This window comes from Cavia porcellus, unplaced genomic scaffold, assembly GCF_034190915.1.
Source record: "Cavia porcellus strain 051 isolate PalLab524CR breed Dunkin Hartley unplaced genomic scaffold, mCavPor4.1 scaffold_25, whole genome shotgun sequence".
NCBI lineage: Eukaryota > Metazoa > Chordata > Mammalia > Rodentia > Caviidae > Cavia > Cavia porcellus.
Window position 1 is genome coordinate 6,065,056 of NW_026947508.1, and position 19,473 is coordinate 6,084,528.

The 19,473-nt window shown below is 51.2% G+C and overlaps 1 protein-coding gene across 22 annotated transcripts in view; it reads left to right on the forward strand.

Moving 5' to 3' along the window:
• Kif1b (kinesin family member 1B) overlaps positions 1–19,473 on the forward strand; it is a 140,647-nt gene that overhangs the window by 108,319 nt on the left and 12,855 nt on the right. For 9 of the 22 annotated variants that reach the window (XM_063235480.1, XM_063235493.1, XM_063235479.1 and 6 more), the window contains 12 exons: positions 1,976–2,066; positions 3,534–3,652; positions 4,468–4,523; positions 5,366–5,404; positions 7,175–7,283; positions 8,589–8,655; positions 9,372–9,456; positions 11,600–11,705; positions 13,988–14,014; positions 16,764–16,878; positions 17,792–17,925; positions 19,019–19,080. In XM_063235480.1, coding sequence (XP_063091550.1) covers positions 1,976–2,066; positions 3,534–3,652; positions 4,468–4,523; positions 5,366–5,404; positions 7,175–7,283; positions 8,589–8,655; positions 9,372–9,456; positions 11,600–11,705; positions 13,988–14,014; positions 16,764–16,878; positions 17,792–17,925; positions 19,019–19,080 — 1,010 coding nt within the window. The remainder of the gene's footprint in view (positions 1–1,975; positions 2,067–3,533; positions 3,653–4,467; positions 4,524–5,365; positions 5,405–7,174; positions 7,284–8,588; positions 8,656–9,371; positions 9,457–11,599; positions 11,706–13,987; positions 14,015–16,763; positions 16,879–17,791; positions 17,926–19,018; positions 19,081–19,473) is intronic. The other 13 variants (XM_063235501.1, XM_063235485.1, XM_063235490.1 and 10 more) reach the window with 3 other exon arrangements.

The window sequence follows — 19,473 nt, forward strand, 5'->3', positions numbered from 1 at the left end:
AAAAGCTAGTATGTAGAGAGTATGAAGAAAGCTAGTATGAAGAAAAGCTAGTATGTGGCAGTCTCATTTCTCATCCACGTGGGAGCTTTTTCTGCCCCAAGGAACCCTGATACCCTGTCCTCTGTGTGCCTGTTTCCCAAGAATTCCCTAGAAAATCACTTCTGTGACTCTTCAGTTTCTGTACTTCCACACATCAGATATCTTCCAGTATGGGCTGCAGTACCAGAGGATGAAGTCCAGTCTGTGCCCGAAGCCCACCCTGTGCCAATAGTGCCACCAAAGTTGCTGTCCCACCTTCCCCACGTGTGCACTGCCTCCCTGGGGGGTCTCATGCAGTTCCTGGAAAGGAGCGTTGTTTTTGTGTAGGGCCTAACCAGGTCTCGTGTGGAGCGAGATCACAACATCGTCTGCTGTAATGCATGGTTTTTATTTACATATTAGCCTTCCAGTCTTGATTGCAATATTGGCCTCCATTCAGGTGGGACACACATGGCTAAGTGAAGGGGCTTTGGATATTCTAACTGGGCAAGTGATACATTTTAGGGAAGACCCCTGACACCTGTGTGGTTCACTGGTGTCTGAAATGACATTAGCACTGTCACCCTGAGAAAGTATTAGCTCCAAAAGTGAGAGCCTGTGATCCTGGAGGAAGAGGACTCAGGCTCCTGGGCTTTCCTCAGCTCCCAGCTGGCCTGTGCCACATGTGGCTGCGCCCCAAAGGACCTGACTCGCCAAGGACCACAGGCTCCATACCACTGAGGGTGGCGGAGCAGGCCCTCTGATGCCCGCAGTGAGCAGATGAGGGTTCCCGGGCACAGCACATGGCAGTGCCAGCCATACCTGGCAGCAGTGGCTGGAGAGCTGCACTGCAGGGGCTCTTGGCCTGGGTGCTCCTCTTGGAGCTGAGGAGGCCATGCCGCTGGTTCTCCCCGCTTTCACATTCAGAGTTTTCCCTCCCCCCCCCCCCCCCGTTTCCTTTCTGTCCTGTGTCAATGGTATTTTATGTACGTCATTTATTTTTTGGTGCTGAGGATGAACCCAGGCCCTCATGCACGCTAAGCATCCCTCTGCTGCAGCTCTAGGGACCCTTCTGATGGGTTTTTCTATCCAACAGTAAATCTGCATGTTGATTATTCTTTAATTCTCCTCTTTTTTCTTCAGACTAATAATAGGGAGGGAGAACCATAATGTCTCATTATTTGTGAAAATAAGTAAACAGTCCATTGGCTCCACAAGTGTTCCTGGAGTGTCTTCCTTGCATCACACCATGTGGGAAACACTCCCTGTCAGGGAGAGAGACAGGCACATAAGTGTACTGTCCCGGTAAGGGGTCCTGCCGGAGGAGCCGTGGCAGTCCATTCCTGGCTGGTGTAAGAAAGGCTGCTATCAGTCAGTACCAAGCTAGGCACATGCACCACCTGTAGGCTTTTAGACTTACCCTGCAGAAGAGGAATCTAACAGATTTCTCCTGCACAAAATGATTTCATTAAGCTGGGCATGATGGCACGCACCTGTAATCCCAGCCCTGGGGAAGCTGAGGCAGGAGTTTCACTGTGAATTTGAGGTCCACCTAGGATACAAAGTGAGGTTAAGGCCAGCCTGGACTGTATAGTGAAACCCAGTCTCAAAAAGACCAAAAAAAAAAAAAGATTTGTAGATGATTTATTTTTACTCAGAAGACTTACACCGAAAACAGGGAGTTTGCCAGGGTCACTTCTTCACTTGAAGCGTTCGTGCATATGCATGCACATAGCTGAATGATCACGGTCAGTTAGTTTTGTGATTTTGAAGTGAAATTCAAAATGCTGTCTATAGGACAGGGCAAAGAGTTTTGAGAAGGAAATGCCAACAGCTGGTCAGTCAAGAATGTGCCTGAGAAGGAGGCTGTTTACTGTTGGTCCGAGCTGGATCCTAAGACCGGGCTCCTGAGGAAACTGTTTGATGCAGCATTTGCCTCTCTCTTCTCTTTGCCAAGCTTCTTACATCGCCACGATGAGGCATTCTCCACCGAACCCCTCAAAAACAACGGCAGAGGAAGTCCCCTGGGCTTCTATCACGTGCAGAATGTAAGTGACCTGGGCCTCTTCGCCAGACACCTCGGGTTAGTGGTGCCTTGGCTTCCTCTACTATGGAAAGCTGATCGGGTAACACTGGGGGTGGGGAGGGCATGGAGAGAATGGACAATGCAGGGAGTGGCCAGAGTGGTGAGGTCACCCTCCGGGACAGAGCCGCCAGCCTCGGAGTGGGCTCCAAGAGAGCCGGCGAGCTAGTCCAGCAATACAACATTCATTGCACCCGTCCAGAGGTAGTGAGTTGTTTCCATGCGCCCAGCCTAGAAAAACAAGCGCCTTTAATGCCAGCTATGTTAAAGCGGGCACATTGCCCTTTAAAACCTAGGGTACTTCCTTGTTTAGTTGCAAGTAACTACACGGGGATGAAGTCCTGTGTGTTTCCCCTGTAGCTGATGCTGTGATTAACCCACCGACACCCCTTCCACCCTTCTTTGCCCGAGCAATGGGGAGCGGTCTTCCCATCTCTTACGTAGAGTTACATGCCAGCTCTGTTCACAGGCCAGCTGCGCCACAGCGGCCTGCTTTCACAGAGCCTAATTTTGTGGCACCGAGTATTTCTGTGCCGTTCAGTCTTCCCAGTCCATGTGTTACAGCCGAGGTAACTGGGGCACCAAACAGTTAAGGTTAAAAGCTGGTGGGAAGGGGCAGAGACAGGTCACAGAAAGAGAGGAGTGTAGTGTCAGACTCTCACTCCAGTGGGAACCTCTCCTTGGTAAGTCATGTCCGCTCTGTAAGGTGACAGAGAAAGGACGGCTCCAGAGATAGAGCAGCAAGCCCAAAACGCCCTGTCACCTTTGTTGTGGTTGGGTACCGTGAGTCCGTTTGTGTCAGGTAAATGTGGGCTGTGCCTGACCCATCAGAGCTGTGAGCTTACAATCGTACTGGGGAGGGAAGTGCAGCTGTTCCCATGGAGGGCCTGGATAGGCATCCCCTGAATGCGGTGGGAGTGGAGGGGAAGGGTATTAAGTTACCTTTTGTGGGATGGGGCAGTCAGGCAGACAGACAGAAGAGGCAGACGGAGCCCTCTGGGCAGGCAGCAGTGTCAGGCAGCCCTGCGCATGGCTGGGAGTGCAGTCAGCACGCGCCTTTCCTGCCATTGCTGCGTGTGCTGTCCTGCAAAGCGAGGAGTGACTTAGATGTGTGGTACAGGGACGGCCTTGCTGGCAGGATGCAGCGGAGGAGAGGGCAGAGGAAGGAACAGCGGCAGGCGAGTGTGAGTGGGTGAAGGGCAACGGGCGAGCTCATCTGGGGCACCGACGAGGCCTCTTTATGCCTGGAGCCTGGTGGGGTTACTTAGGATGAACAGCATAGGGGTCCTGGCTTTCTGTGCCAGAGGCCTGCACGGTGAACTCCCAGGACATCCTGAACACCTCATAGTGCTAACCTCCCACTTAAAGCAAAGCTGTGTGCTTTGTAATAACAAATGTTTGCCTAAGCTTATCTGGCTTTATTCCTCTTTAGATTGCAGTGGAGGTCACTGAGTCATTTGTGGACTACATCAAAACCAAGCCTATTGTGTTCGAAGTCTTCGGGCATTATCAGCAACACCCGCTCCACCTGCAAGGGCAGGAGCTCAGCAGGTTCGAGTCCATAAGCAAAGACTTGGGACTGTGCGGATTTTCAGTTTCGCATTTGTCACACGTATAGTAAAGGAAGAACTCTTGTGAGGGATTAAGATAACTAAACAGCAGTTTATAGATTGCCCTGTGTTTCCTTTTGAAACACTTTCTACCTTTTTCTAGTTCCCTAATTACTATTTTAGACAGCGCAAATTTAATTTAGTCCACATGAGCTCAAGTGCCACTTGTTTCGGCAGAGTTTGAACAGGCTGGGAAGTTGGGGTGATAGGAATATAACATGGTGAGTGTGGATAATTGTCCCTAAAAACCTCGGTGTCGGGAAGTGGAAGCTGCAAGTGGGGTTAGCGGAATGGATGAGGAGAGCGAACCAGGGGCTTCTGGGTGGTGCTGGTGTCAGCTTAACATGGATTTTCTTTTTCTTTTTTTTTTTTTTTCCATTTTTATTGGTACCGGGGATCGAACTCACGACCACCTGCTTGCAAGGCAGGTGCTTATGCCGCTGAGCTAAACCGCCAGCCCCAACATGGATTTTCTTGTTTCTTTCTTTTTTTTTTTTTATCGGTACCGGGGATCGAACTCACGACTGCATGCTTACAAGGCAGGCATTTACACCGCTGAGTTAAATCCCCAGCCTCTTCTTGTTTCTTTTATTCGCTGCGACTTACAGGGGAACTTTTATTAAGATGCATTAGCCTGTATTACTGTGTGGGATTGTGTTTGAGAGCTGGCATAAGTTGGGATGAGTTAAAACATGGCATTAATTTCAGAATCGAAGTCTTAGAGTCCTGAAGAAGTTTTTCTTGCTTTCTTTGCAGTCCGCCTCAGCCTTCTCGACGATTCTTCCCTCCACCCATGCCACTCTCCAAGCCAGGTGAGCCCCAGCTCTTCTCTGCCTGATGTTCTCTGCTGTCTGTTCTCCACACATCCTTGATCTGAGTGATAAAAATTACTCTGGAATTCTTCCTCCTTTTCTGTGCACCCTTACGTATCCCTGCTTCTCTTGAATGCATCTGACAGGAACTAGAGTTCTTGGTTACTAATGTGAGGTAAGAAGTGTTAGGGCTCTATCTGTGGTGGTTTTCTACAGTGAATTTTTATAATCTCCCTTTGCTCAATCTCTCCTTCATGTGCAATTTGTGCTGTCAGTGACAGCATTTCTTTGCATGTTAAATATTTTCTGCATGTCCAGTTAAGTTGTTTTGTTGTTTTGTTTTCCTTAGAGCAAACTGATATAGGATAACTGTTCTTATTTTGGGACATGTGAACCCTGTGTACGTCATTGCAGTTGGCACACCCCACGCCTTCAGCAGTTACTTTTTCTTGGTAGTGAGAGCAAAGCCCTCTCTCTAGCTATTTTGAAATATCCAGTGTTGTTAATTCTCATCACCCTTTAGAGTACTATAACCTGAACTTGCTTCTCCTCCTTTATCTTGTTTTGATTTTTCTTTATTTCCATCCTTTCTCCTTCCTGCCCCCTTGCCACACTTCTCCCTCACCTGCGCTCATTCTGCACCCCTTGGGCTTCTCGGCTCCATCGCCACCGGCCTTCAGACCATGAACGAAAGATTGCGCTGATTCGGTTTCTCGTGTCTGGCTGTGTGGATGCCCATGTGCTGGACGTGTTTTCTGAGCACGCCAGTGTGCTTGCCTCCTCCGCTGTTGGCACCTTCCAGAAGGAGGCTGACCCCGTGCCGCCTTTTCTCTTTCTGCCAGTGCCCATCTGCCAGAGCGAGAGGGCACCCAAACGAGATGGTTAGTAGCTGCCTTAGCTCTGCCCTAGATGTAGAACCACCCTTTGTGGCTGGCCTGAAGCCCACTCACCCAGAGTCCAACACGGCCATTTCTGTCTGCTTAGCAGCTAGACGTAGAGCTCTGTGCTGTCTGGTCATGCCACATTTCCTCCGGAGAGGCTTTACCAGCCCCTGCCCTGTCCTTCCTCCCTGTTGTCCCTGCGGGGCAGGCTCTTTGTCTGGATTCTCTGCACTAGTATTCTTAATTTTGAAGATTTTTACTAGTAGTGTCTTTTTTGTTAGGTTTGGGTTTGGGTTTTGGCTTTTTTTTTTTTTTTTGTCTTTTTTCCTTTTTATCGGTACCGCGGATCGAACTCATGACTGCCTGCTTGCAAGGCAGGGGCTTATGCCGCTGAGCTAAATCCCCAACCCCTGGGTTTTGGCTTTTTCTCTGGTGCTGGGGATGCAGTCCGAGGCCTCATGCACTCTAGGCAAGGGCACTCACCCTGGGTTACACCCCCAGCCCTGGTTCTGCTAGTACCTGTTCTTCTGTCCACTGCCCTTAGCTGGCTGCTAGCAACAGTGACTCCATGTGCTTCCTGATCAGCCTTGCCAGGGATGCGAAGTCCCGCAGGGGCAAGTCCTACCCATAGGCAGCCAGCCTGAGCCATGCCGCGTTGTGTAGAAAGCCCCAGACGCACTATGGAGTGACCTTCGTGATTCCTCTCCAAGTCAGCAGCCTGTCATGACCTGTGTTTTATGAGACAGACTAGCAGTGAGCAGGCGTTGTAACTGAAGTCACAGAGCCCCAGTTCTGTCAGAAAGGGAGTGTAAGTCTGAGGAAAATAAAAGCAGCTCTTGTTTACAGATCCCTGCATTCAGAGACCAAACCAGTGGTCCCTAGAGTTGTCCACATGTTGGGGTCACCTGAGCAGTGTGAGCCTAGGGTGCCTGACTGTGGCCCATCCCCAGGGAATGTGATTTGATTACCTGGGCCTTGCTGTCGTTAAGACCCCAGGTGACCATGTAGCTCAGTCTCTCCAAGCATGTGGGAGCTCCTGGGCTCAATCTCCAGTACTACAAAAATAAAAGTCCCACAGGAGCTGGCTCTGTGCTCTGCCTCACAAGTTCCTGTGAACCCCAGGACTCTCAAGATTGTCCCCAGGTGATTTCCAGGCATTGTATCTCTCACATCCCTCCCAGTTGATGACAGGCCACAAAGTGGGAAACTGCCATAGTGGGAGGGTTTGAGAATGGTCTTATGTTTACTTTGCACAAGGACCTGGAATTTAGCTCAGCTGCGTAAGTGCCTGGCTACTAAGCTTGAGGTTGTGAGTTTGATCCCAGATACCAAAAAAAAAAAAAAAAAGCTGGGTGTCATGATGGTTCACACCTGTAATCCCAATACCCAGGAGGTTGAAGTAGGAGGGTCGTTGCAAGTTCAAGACCAGCCTGGGCTACAAAGTGAGCTCAATGCTAGCTAGCCTGAACTACATAGTGAGACCCTGTCTCAAAAAGACCCCCCCCCCAAAAAAAAAAAAAAAAAAAAGAATAGACAGATACTTTGTACAAAACCCATTTCTCACCTTCGGAGACAGTCTTTTGAGAAGGATGGATAGTGACTGCCAGACCTTGCTCCCTGAATCACAGGCATTAGTGTAATAGATCTGGACACTTCTCTGGGCTCCTGCTGCCTTTCCCGAGTGTGCCCTTGAGGGCTGACCTTAAAGAAGTATATGTTTTGCTAAGTAAGCATGGACACATTTTGACATTTTCTAAAATATTTTGAAAGTTCCAGCTACCAAGTTAAACACCATGAGCAAAACCAGCCTCGGCCAGAGCATGAGCAAGTATGACCTCCTGGTTTGGTTTGAGATCAGCGAACTGGAGCCAACAGGAGAGTAAGTCCAACTTTCTGAATTTTTAAATAAAGTGTTTCAAGATTAGGAAACACAGTTTTGAGTCTCTTGTGTGTAGGTCACTGAGTTATTATTGTCAGCATTCTGTTTTGAATTGCATTTTCATGGGCTTAATGTATTTCCTGTCAGAGAACTGAGTATGCAGCATAGTAATTTGCCTCTTTTTTTTAAAAATTTGCCTTTTCATTAGCAACAACAAGGAGATGGAGACTGCACTTGATTCTGCCAACAGAGCTTTACACTGTAGTTTTATCACAAGCAAAGAAGCAGGAGCAGGCGGTGCCAGATATGGCCAGTGAGGGCATCTGTGGCAGAGTGTGGGATTTTGTTTTTGGTGGCACTAGGGATCAAACTCACAACCTCATGCTTGCCAGGCTTACGCCACTGTGCTAAATCCCCGGCCCACACTGTGGGTTATTTTGCAGTATCTCTGGCCTGTGTTTACAAAAGGCCAGTACCTTCTGCCCTGCACGTGTGACAAGCAAAAATGTCTCTAGACATTGCCAGATGTCCCTTGGGGTGAAAGTCACCCCTCTGCTCCTGGCTCCTACTGGGAACCCCTGTTTTAGGTCACTGTGGTCAGCATCAACTTACTTGTCTCTCTGAGCTGACTAAAGTAATGAATATAATTATAGTTATTGCTAAAGACTTTTGGAAAAACACAAAAGAGATCCTACCTCTGAAATAGGCAAGGGACGATACCTGTTCATCGAAGGGCCAGGATAGATGTTCCTGGATGTGTTGGATGTGGGGCAGAGCAGGGAGCTCACTGGGAGCTCGAGGCCAGCCTGGCTGCATAGTGAGTTCAAGGCCAGCCTGAACTACAGTAGCAAGCCCTTGTCTCAAAAAAGGTTCCTGGATGTCCCTCGTGCGTGAGCTCTGAGAACACCATTGTTCTCATCACCAGGAAGCTGTGTGAGGTAGGATGGTGGTACATCAGTCCTGCACAAGTGGCTCCTGCAGTGGCATCACTGAGGGATTTGGCTCCCGTAGACGGATCTGTACTGTGACTGTGACCTGGGTTCTGAGGGTCTTAGTCAACTGCTGTTGCACTGCTGTATTACTTACTGAATTCTATCCAAGGGACAGTGGAAACAAATGACGTTGCTGTCCTTGGAGTGTTAGTAAGGGTGGAGAAACAGAGGAGGGGAGCCAGTTACGATGAGGTGGCCGCCTGATTTGGTGCTGATGGGAGAGAGGTGGGATCAGAAGGGACGGGGCTGCAGGACCAGGGAAGACCTCACAATGCAGCCACACTTACTTTTGTGCCTTGTGTTTCTGCTTCAGGTACATCCCAGCCGTGGTTGACCATACTGCCGGCCTACCCTGCCAGGGAACATTCTTGCTTCACCAGGTACTTGGGCAGGAGCAAAATAGTGCCTGGGGGCAACCCGGAAGAGTTTAGAGTGAAAAACAGGTGCTGGGGTGGAACCCAGGGCTTATCCTCCATTTTGTTTTTAATGTTTCAAGCCTTTGGTTATATATACCCTTGCTTTATATTTTAAAGATGTTGTGTTGCAAAAGAATTTATTTCCTTCAATTACAGTCATTTGTGCAGCTCCTCTGTCACTGTTTTTATGTTCTTCATGATGTTTGGAAGCTCTAAACTTTCACAGCCAGAAGTTCTTAATAGAGGTAGAAGATGAGAGTTTGAAAGGACAGGGCTGGGATTTAGCTCAGTGGCACAGCACCTACCTGGCAAGTTGCGAGGCTATGAGTTCAATTGCTGTTACCAGAAAAAAAAAGTTTCCAAGGACGACCAAAATTCTGATTTTAAATATATCGTCCTCTTTGGTAAATCACACACTAATGCACTCGGTGTTCAGCGCTGCTTCTGACCTGGGCAGGATGGAGCTGGAAGTCCCATGCACACATGGGAGCAGGGTGCTGCTCTCTAGGCCAGATCAGAACCTCCCTGCTGCGCACGCTTGACCCAGTCCCGTGGGGGCAGACAGCTTCCCCCCCCCCACGCACTCCCCCGCCTCCCCGGGCCACACAGTCCAGAAAACAGCGAGCATGGGGACATGATGGGTCAGCCTGGCTTAGCCACAACCCTCTTCCCTCACCCAGGGCATCCAGCGAAGGATCACGGTGACCATTATCCACGAGAAGGGGAGCGAGCTGCACTGGAAAGATGTCCGGGAGCTGGTGGTAGGTGAGTATGCTCCTCCAGAGCCTGGTGCTTAGAGGGGGAACCCTCATACTCTGTTTGGAGCCAGGGACTGTGTGGTGACTGCACTGGAGAACATGGCGGGTAGAGGGGACAGCCCTGAGTCTGGACTGTCAAAGGGCTAAGCCTGAAGCTCAGTAGCAGAGCACTTGCCTGGTGTGCACGAGGCTGGGCCTCAACCCCCACCTCTCTCTCTCCATGTCTCACTCATGGTGAAGCACTCCCCAGCTCTCCTCCTCCTAACCCATTGTTCTTTGCTGGAGAAGAGAGGGCGTAAAACAAGTCTCTTAGGAGCTTGCGGTTGGGCTATGAGCTCGTAGTTGGGGCAGAGATGAATACGTGTACCAAACAGCTGAGCGAGGAGCACCAGAATGAGCACGGGAAGAAGACCTGTGCACAGAGAATGACCACAAGAGCTTCTGAGAGGACTGTATTCACTCGAGGGAGGCCAGGGACACCGCCTCGCGGCTCAAGCACTGGCCTGGCAGGTGCAAGGCCCTGAGTTCCATGCCTAGTACCCCCCAAAAAAAGATAATTGAGGGGTTTCCTTAGTTGATTTTCCAGAACAAACAGTTGGAGTAAGAAAGGCAGGTGTGTGCCTGACATGCATGCAGCAGATGGAGATGAGGGCAACCCGCCCTGCGCAGCCACAGGCCCAGCGGTCCTGGACTCCATGTGAGCTGTAGACTGCGAGTCTGAGGCAGCAGAGTGGAACCTTTTGTCGTCATGACCAAGGGCTGTGGCAGAGCCTCAGAATTAAGGCTTTGTGTGTTGAAGGGGCTCACTGTATAGTTGCGGCTGGCCTTGAACTCACAATGGTCCTCCCACCTCAGCCTCCCGAGTATTGGCATTACAAGTGTCTGTTCTCACACCTGGCTTAGAATTATGTTTTTAACTGAGGACAATAAAGTATTTCAGATTAGAAAGGAAACTAATGAACTGAAATACAAGCTAAGAAGGATCAGATTTGTAATATGAGCTCTTTTCCATTGTTACATTAAATAACAGGGTCTAGCTGTAGATGTAGTTTGTACCAGTTCCAGTAGTGATGAATGGAAAGGACACTTTAGGTTAGTTTGATAGGGAGTCGTCTAAGGTCTCCACAGGGGACACAGTCACTGCTGCTGCTAAATCCTCTGTGGGTCACTGCCCTCTGTAATTCAAGGAAAGAGCAGATTTCAGTTAAAGATGTAATCTTTTTCCTGGGAGGCTGAAGCAGGAATAGCCTGCAAGTTCAAGACCAGCCTGGACTACATAGTGAGTTCATGGTCAGTCTGAACTGCATAGTGAAATCATCTCAGAAAAAAAAATAGTCGTCATCTTTTCCCCATCCAAGCCCATGGACAGCTTCAGTTCTGGCCACAGAATTGCTGAATCTCCCTAGCCAGATGAAGGAACCAGAAGGGAGATTTTACTGTCCTCTGGTGGAGCTGTGGTTTCCGGGTTTTTTCAAAATTAATTTTTATGTGGAGCACTGACACACAAGACAGAAGAGATGCTTTTCATCAGAAAAGGGAAGGGAGGATGCAGAGGCAGGGGTTCTGGCTTCTCCGAAAAGCCCCAGGTTTATTTGATTAGCAGCTCTCATGCCCTGCTCCCCGCGTTCCAGGCATCTTTTCTGAAAGCTCTAAACGTTACTGTGTCCCCGTGACAGTCATGTAAAGAAGGCTTGGTATTATTAGAAGCGAGGCTCGAGAAGGGGAGAAGACCTCTGTGCTGGCAGCAGCAGGGAGCCAGCCTTGCCTACACCCGTGCACACCTCAGCTCTCCAGAGGTCCTTGAGTTCCTCTGTGTCACTGCGAGGCAGGGTCGTGGCAATCTGAGCAAGGTGGTGTCATCTCATCAGTGGCTGAGGAGGTTCTAAAGGCTGAGGGAAAGTGGGGTGGGAGTAGAGTCAGCATGACACCAAGGAGACCACCCTGGGAGTAGAAGCTGGAGTGGGCGTGAGAGGCTGAAGCTTTGTCAGCTGGCAGGATCCTGCCTCTTTTTTTTTTATTGGTACCAGGGATCGAACTCATAACCGCCTGCTTGCAATGCAGGCGTTTATGCCACTGAGCTAAATCTCCAGCCCCAAGGATCCTGCCTCTTTAATGTGCCCGCTGTGTGGTATCTCCTCCTTCTCCCGTAGGCCGGATCAGGAATAAGCCTGAGGTGGATGAAGCTGCTGTGGATGCCATCCTCTCCCTGAACATCATCTCTGCCAAGTACCTGAAGGCCTCGCACAGCTCCAGCAGGTAGGGCACCCGAGACGTGGGGACCACCAGGCCCCGTGTGTGTTCACGGCTTCCATGCGCGTGCACAGCTGTTGCCCTTCTCACTTGGGAAACCTGCTTCCTCCACACCTGCCTGCTCTCGGGAAAGAAAGCAGCGGGGACAGAGATGCTCCTCTGCTGTCACCCGAGCACATGGGAACGCCGCGTCTGTGTGGGGTCCGAGGCGGTGATGCAGTGAGAAGAAAGGCCAGGCAGGAAATCCAGGCGCTGCCAGGCTGGAGGGAGCACTGTGCTGGGGCTAAGTGGCCTCTGGTGACGGCTGTTGCCGGGGATGTCTTCTCACCGCCAAGTGGTGTGGAGACGGGCCCTGCCGGGGCAGTGCTGGCCTTTGCCGCTGCTGAACAGGCTCAGCTAGTACTCGATGCTCATTTCTGCGTCTGCTTCACGTCCAGAGCGGTCCACACACTAGTAACCAAGACTGGCTGCTCTAAGTAACGGACTTATTTTCAGCTTTACACGTTCCAGCACCAGCCACAGGTGGTTAGCTGTTTAACGTCGGCCCTGTTGTGGACAGGCGAAACCAGCTTTTCGTAGAATTCCCTCTCTACCCTGGGTTGACCGGTTCATGAAGCGCCTGGCCATCCTGCTTCCCCTGTGAGCCGGGACTCGGGCTCCTGAGGCCTCTGCCTCCCCGGGAGGCACCTGGGTCACCATCTCCTTAGGGCTGCGGAGAGGAGCCGCTGGGAGCTGAGTGTGGGCCCAGGCGCTGCCTGTCCGCAACAGGACCCCCGTGCTGCGGCTCTTGAGAAGTGTGCTCACATCTGTGCTGGGGAAGGAAGGCCCCAGGGCAGGGACAGAATGACACTTGGGGCCAGGATTCATTCCTTTCCTGTGTTTCATTTTTGCATAGGAACAGAAAAAAGGAACACACTTCTGCTTGCTTTTCTGCATGTTAGAGGAGCTGCAGGACCTGAGGAGAGAGGGAAGGAGTGTCGGGGGGTGCGTGGAGGGAAGACGGAGATGAGGAGGGCGCACTGCCCTCCCCGGGCAGAGCCATGACCAATAAATACCATTTATTTCCCTGATGGCAGCAGCCACTCCATGCAACCTGCCCCTTTTGCCAGTGCTCAGCTGGTATTCACCTCCACCAGGGATTTGCTTTGCAGCTGCGGGAAAGCATCGTAATTTCCCTAGGGTACTTGGCCAAACATGCAGGGACGGTGGTGTTCGCTCAAAATGCTGGCGCTCAGTCTGCCTGAGTTACAGTAGCCTTGGGAGGTCCTCGGACTCAGGCCCAACCGCAGGTCAGACGCTGCCAGAGCTAATGTGACTTTGCAGAAACAGCTTCTGTTATGTAATAGGCTAGAGTTAATCGTAAGAAGGTGGTGAGCTTGACTCCTTGAGAGGATGAGGCAGACCCTGTCTCAAAATATAAGGAATTAGGATAATTAGCCCCCAGGGTTTAATGCCTAGTACCTTGGGAAAAAACAGTTGATTAAAGTCAAGAGTAGAGGCCAAGTGTGGTGGCACCTGCCTGTGATCCTAGCAGTCCAGAAGGTGAGGCACTCGTGGCAGCCTCCTGCCTCGGCCTCAAAGCGCTGGGATCACAGGTGTCAGCCCCCATGCCCAGCTCTGCATGGGTTTCTTAATGTTCAATCAGACTTGATCTGATAATGAGCAGTGGAGTGCACAAGTGGGCCGTGTGTGCCCTGCTAAGATGGGACAGGCACAGCCCCTGGACAGACCCGTGTGCAGTGGGAGTGCCAGTAGAGTTTAGGACGTGGGGAGCACATGTTGGTGCAGTGATTGCAAATGAGCGTGACTATGCAAGCAGCTGTTCTGTGGAAAGTTCTTCGCTTTCTGCACGGTGTCTTGGGAGGCTTTTCCACACACTGACGGTGCCGGACCGGATGGGGACCGCTGTTCCTCTTCCTCCCAGTCCTGCAGGTAGTGAGTTAGTGTGGTTTTCCCTGGGCGCCATTCCTAATGCCAGGTCCCCACTGAGGTGCCGTTAACAGACGTGGACTCCACATCCCCTCTGTGCCCGTTTTCTTTCACTGATGGTCGCAGGAGAGGGTCAGGGTCACAGTAAGCCCTGGGCATTGCATCCCCCAGTCCTGTTGCTGCCAGTCCACTTGAGGTCGCTGTGCTCATAGGCAGATACACAATGGCCTTGTGTGTGTGTGTGTGTGTGTGTGTGTGTGTGTGTGTGTGTCCTTCTATGCTTCTCTCTTATCACTTTGCTGCTGCTGTCCTCGTTGATTTTGTTGCTGCGTTAACAAATCCTCATCTCTCTTTTGCAGGCCCTTCCTTGATCGGGATACTCCTAGGTATTTACGCTTGCTTTTCGCACAGGAGGATTCTAGCTTTCCAGAGCGCTTTACATCTGTCCGTGCTGCTTCGTGTGCTGTTTTAGTTTAGTGGCTTGTTCCCCACGTAGGCCTAAGCTGCGTCTAGCTCACAGCCACACTGTGTTCTGTGTCCCAAAATGGAACTCTGTGCCTTGGATTTTTCTTTGCTATATCCAATTTAGTATATACATAAATGATTTTTAGAGTTTGGAATTCTTTTCTCATCCCATTTACTAAACTTTGCTGTTCTAGTCTTTTGCCTACTCAACTTCTCCTGTCTGTGTCACCAAGTAGAGTGTTTCTCCCTCTCTTCCAGTGGCCGCTCAGTTCACTCTTCTCTTGCCTGTCTTCTTGAGAAGAAATGTTTCCCGTATTTTTAAACATTTCTTTCTTCTGTCAGACTTGCTTGTCCTGTCAGTCTTCTGTTGGCACGGAAACAGTTCTGGCTTAGTTGTGAACAAAGCTTTTCCCATCTCACTGTTCAATCACGGGAAGCAAACTGCAGGAAGCCACCCGGGACCTGCAGCCCAGGGTATCCTTGCTTCACTCTTAGCCTGGACCACATCTGGGTCTCGTGTCACAGATTCTCCCAGTACACACAAGAGGGCACTGTAGGGCTGGGGCCCAGAGATGGGACCCTCACATAAGGAGTTTGTTCCGCATTAGTTCACAGCGAGTGGCATCTCGTGAGCGTGTTGTGTACTTCAGTCCCCCAACGGCCTCCTCCTGCTGCCAGTGGTTGGGATGTGGGGTCATTTCCGTCCACTGTGGGAGGATGGCCTGTGTGGGGTCTCAGCTGTTGCCAGCCCTGCTTTGGCGACATTGCCACCTGTCATGGCTCAGGAGCCGCCCCTGTGGTGGGTATTCCAGCAGAGAGTGTGCAGCAACTCCAAAACCGAACAAAAAGAAAAGAAACTCTTTTTTCCAGTATGGAAAGATTTCAGTGGCATTAGAATTCCCTTCTATGTTTCTGCCAGCAAAATCTTAGTGTCAGGCCAACTGAGCCTGAAGACAAATGTGCAGAACTTCCCTAACAAGGTCGACCATTGCCTCAGTTGGAAGAGTCAAGAGTCATGAAGATCTAGGCATGATGGTGCGCCCCTGGAGGGCCCTTGAGCCAGCTCTCGGGAGGCTGAGGCAGGAGGACTGCCAAAAGTTCCAGGGAGTCCGGGCCATATCATGTGTTCAAGGCCAGCCTCAACTATACAGAGATACCTTGTCTCAACAGAAGCAGGAGAGGCCATGAATACTCCAGAAGGACCCACACAGTGCTCATTGTAGGCCTGGAACCACGTGAGGTACAGATAGCCATGGTGAAGATTCCTCATCAGCTGTCACCAGCCACAGAAGCCACTGACACTAGGAGGAGGGACTTTCTCACTCTTGACCCGCACGCACCCAGCTCTCAGAGGAGCAGTCTTAGGTGGTCACGTTGAAGTAGTAGATAGCATCATCCACTATCAGATTCTGTTCCAAAGTTAAACTAAGATTTGCTGGACCTGGCATTCAGGAGGCTGAGGCAGGAAGATTGCCCACTTGTTCAAGGCTGGCGGGGGTACACAGAGAGACCCTGTCTCACAAAAACTTTGAAACAAACATGAAAACTAAGATTCAATCTAGGCAGGACCCTGAAGCTGTGCGAAGGTTCCTTGTTGAGCCCAGGAGCCATGGGGCCTCCCACTGCCCATCGTGTCTGTGGCTGTTGCAGTTGCGTGGTGTCCGCACCTCTGCCTCGCTGTTGTCTGTTCCTTCAGTGTCTCTGCAGAGAATTCTCGTGACCCGCACTCGCTGCCTCCAAGCTGGGCCAAGTGCGAGAGAGGACTACAGAGCGAAGCAGAGCAGCACCGCACACGCAGGCCTGTGGCCGAGCTGGTGGAGGCGCGCCCTGCAGCCGGCTGTCTCCGCTGCTCCTGTCTGGAGCAGGCAGCGGGTGTCCTGAGGAAGCACAGGCCTGCTGGTTGTCACGGGAAACCTAGAAGAGGCCCAAAGAGTGAGGCCACGCTCACTGGGAAGCGGGGCACGGCCCGTGCTGGTTTCCCAGAGAGGAAGACGTTGCTCGGCGACTGAGAAAGTCAGTTCCTGGTGTCTCCTGAATTAGTGTGTGTTCTTTCTTGAATATAAATTAATTTTTCTTTTTCTTCTTTTATTTTCTTTTTGGCTTTTTTGAGGCAGGGTCTTCGCTGGTCCACTCCATAGCCCAGGCTGGCCTTGATCCCATGGCCGTCCCCTTGCCTCAGCCTCCCAAGTGCTGAGAAGATGACAGGTGTGAGCCACCACGCCCTGCATGCAGGGTTTGAATGGCTCTTTGCAAAGCTATGGAAAGGGTGTTGACTGGCTATGTGTTAGAAACACTCCTGTCCCACGGCGCCACAGTCAGATCTTGTTCTTTTTCCATACAAGACCATGTGCAGTTCAGGCTTCTTCCTCTTCCTGCCTTGTGTCCCTGAGGCCAGCACCTGGGGAGGGACGCAGCTGGGCCACGCGGGCCCTCGACGTTGACCCTCAGGCCGCTCACGCCGTCTCTGCTGTGGTTCGATGGCTTCTCAGCTTAGTCTGCTCGGCTGCTCACTACTTCCGTACCCTTAGGCATCGTCTGAAAGAAAAAAGCGAGCTCACCCAGGCACCTCTTTGCTCCACCAGTAGCCCCACTTCCCCAGCCGCAGGCCAGGCCTGGCTGAGCCCTGGCAGCAGCGCAGGGATCCCTTCCACCCTCCTTCTCCTACCACAGGACCTTCTACCGTTTCGAGGCCGTGTGGGACAGCTCCCTGCACAACTCCCTTCTCCTGAACCGGGTGACGCCCTACGGAGAGAAGATCTACATGACCCTGTCGGCCTACCTGGAGGTGAGCCCGGGCAGCTTCCGCGGAGGGCCAGCGGCCAAGGGCCCGCCTGCTTTTCCTCTTTTCTTCCTCCACCTCCCTCAATTGTTTCTTCTTGTTTGTTTTGTTGTGAGGCAGGATCTTGCTATGTAGTTCAGGCTGCCTTTGAACTCACTCTATAGCTCAGGCTGGTCTTGAACTTGTGACCCTCCTGCCTCAGCCTCCCAAGAGCTGGGATTTCAGATGTGTACCACCACATCTGGCCATCCGTTGTTTCTTTTATTATACTTTGCTGATCTTTAAGATGTTATTAGAGTCTGTTTCTGGCCTCTGTTTAATGAATAGATGACTATTTTTATGATACTGTAGGCTTTAGTAGTCCAGCCATCATTCTTTAAGAATATGTGACTTTTTAGAAGAAGTATGACTTTAAGAAAATTTTACAAGCTGGGTGTGTGGTCCACACCTGTGATCCTGGCACTCAGGAGGCTGAGGCAGAACAGCAGATTCAAGGCCAGCTTGGGCAACTTAGTGAGACACCGTCTCAAGATAAAAATACTTGCCTCAGTGCAAAGGTCCTGGGTTTGATGCCCAGTGCTGGGGTCGGGGAGGGGAAGAAGATGAGAGCAGCGTCCCTTGTTTTAATGCTTGTGACCCAGCAGGCTGTAATTTAGCAGGCCACGTGGTGGAACCGGCGTATCTGAGCTCGAATCCCTGTGCTTCCACCGTGCCTCGGTGTCCCCCTGTGCTAGAAGAGGGGTCACGAGCTTCGGGGGAGAATAAAGGCATTTACCACCCACGGCCCTGGCCTTGCCGTTGCCCGTCGGGTTACCGCAGAGCCGGCTGGCAGAGTGGCTGGCCCAGGCGCAGCTCTGCTCCCGGGCAGCCGCTCCCGAGCCTGCCTGCGCTACTCAGCACCCACGCCATCCGCTTTCAGCTGGACCACTGCATCCAGCCGGCGGTCATCACCAAGGACGTGTGCATGGTCTTCTACTCCCGAGACGCCAAGATCTCGCCGCCACGCTCCCTGCGCAGCCTCTTTGGCAGTGGCTACTCAAAGTCGCCGGACTCGTAAGTTCCTGAGACAGGTTTCCTTCCGGTTCCTCGGCGCCAATAGCGCCTGACTTGGTGTTCGAGGTTCCTGTGCAACTCGGAAGCCATCCGTGAAGTGGGTACCTGGAACGCAGGGCCTAGCAGGCTGGCATTTAATAAAATGTTGTGGATGGATGAGGTAATAAAAAGTACTGGGCTGGGGTTTTAGCAGTGTGAGGTTGTGGGTTGATCCCTAGTATGAAAAAAAACAAAAGACACCGGCATGCATTTAATTTAATGGCCTAAGTGCCTGCCTCACATGCGCTAGGTCATGAGTTCGATCCCCAGTACCAAAAAAAAAAACTGTTGCATTGTAAACACTTGCCAAATGCTTCTGCAGGAACTTAAAGAAAAATGAAAATAAACTGGGTATGGTAGCACACACACCTGTAATCCTAGCGTACTGGGAGGCTGAGGCAGGAAGGTTGCAAGTTTGAGCCTTAGCCTTGGCAACTTAACAATTTAGTGAGGCCCCGCCTCAAAATTAAAAAATTAAGAGCTGGGGATATAGCTCGGTGTGAAAACCCTGGTTCAAGCCCCAGTACTCCCACCCCCAAGAAAAGTATACAAAAAATAGGTCAAGGGAGTCAGGGATTTAGCTTAGTGGCATAAGTGCCTGCCTGGCAAGCACAAGGTCATGAGGTCAGTCCCTAGTACCGGAAAAAAGACAGGTCAAGAACAGCAGAGTGAATCCCTGTACATCGCTACCCAGCTTAAAGAACAAAATAAGTGCGATTATTACTGCAACATGACAGCAGAGCAGCGCGCCTGCTCCTCGCAGCTCCAGGGTTCCCACTTCATTCCAGTCAGGCTCTGGCCCCGTCTCCTCTTTCTTAGGAGAAGAGTGAACAGATGGTTGTTCCGTATCTGTCTGTAAGTGTTCTCGGTGACCGTCCTGTGACTGACTCACCATGGGAAGTGGCAGTGGTCAGTGGACAGACAGTGGTGGTGGGCGGTGTGAGACCCGGGGCTGGTGACGGCCCCTGCAGAGGAGGCGGACTTGTACCTAGAACACAGAGACTCCTGTTTGCACTCTGAGAATTAAGCAGTTTTTGACTTTGTTTTCAAATAGGAATCGAGTCACGGGGATTTATGAGCTCAGCTTATGCAAAATGGCGGACACAGGGAGTCCAGGTAAGTCCCGGGGGCCTGGAGGTGGCACTCCTTGGCACGTGTCTTAAGTAGATTAGAAAGTGTAGTCCACCGTGTAGGGGAGGTAGAATCTGTGCGACCTCCGTTTATTTACAGACCCTTGTGTGACGAGAACGTTCGTTCGTTGTGTGCTGTGTAGCAAGACTGTAAGAACTGTGCCAAGCCCGGGCTGCAGGGTTGTGAATCCGTTTAAGAATCTGTGTAAGGGCTGCAGTGTAGCTCAGCAGCTCAAGCGCCTGTCAGGCAAGTGCAGGGTTATAAATCAGATCCCTGGTGCAAAAAAAAAGAATTTGAGTAAATCAGAATGAATTTGGCTTGGAAAGCTCTCAGCATCCCCGCTCACCGCAGCACCACCACGCTGCAGTAAAGCACTGC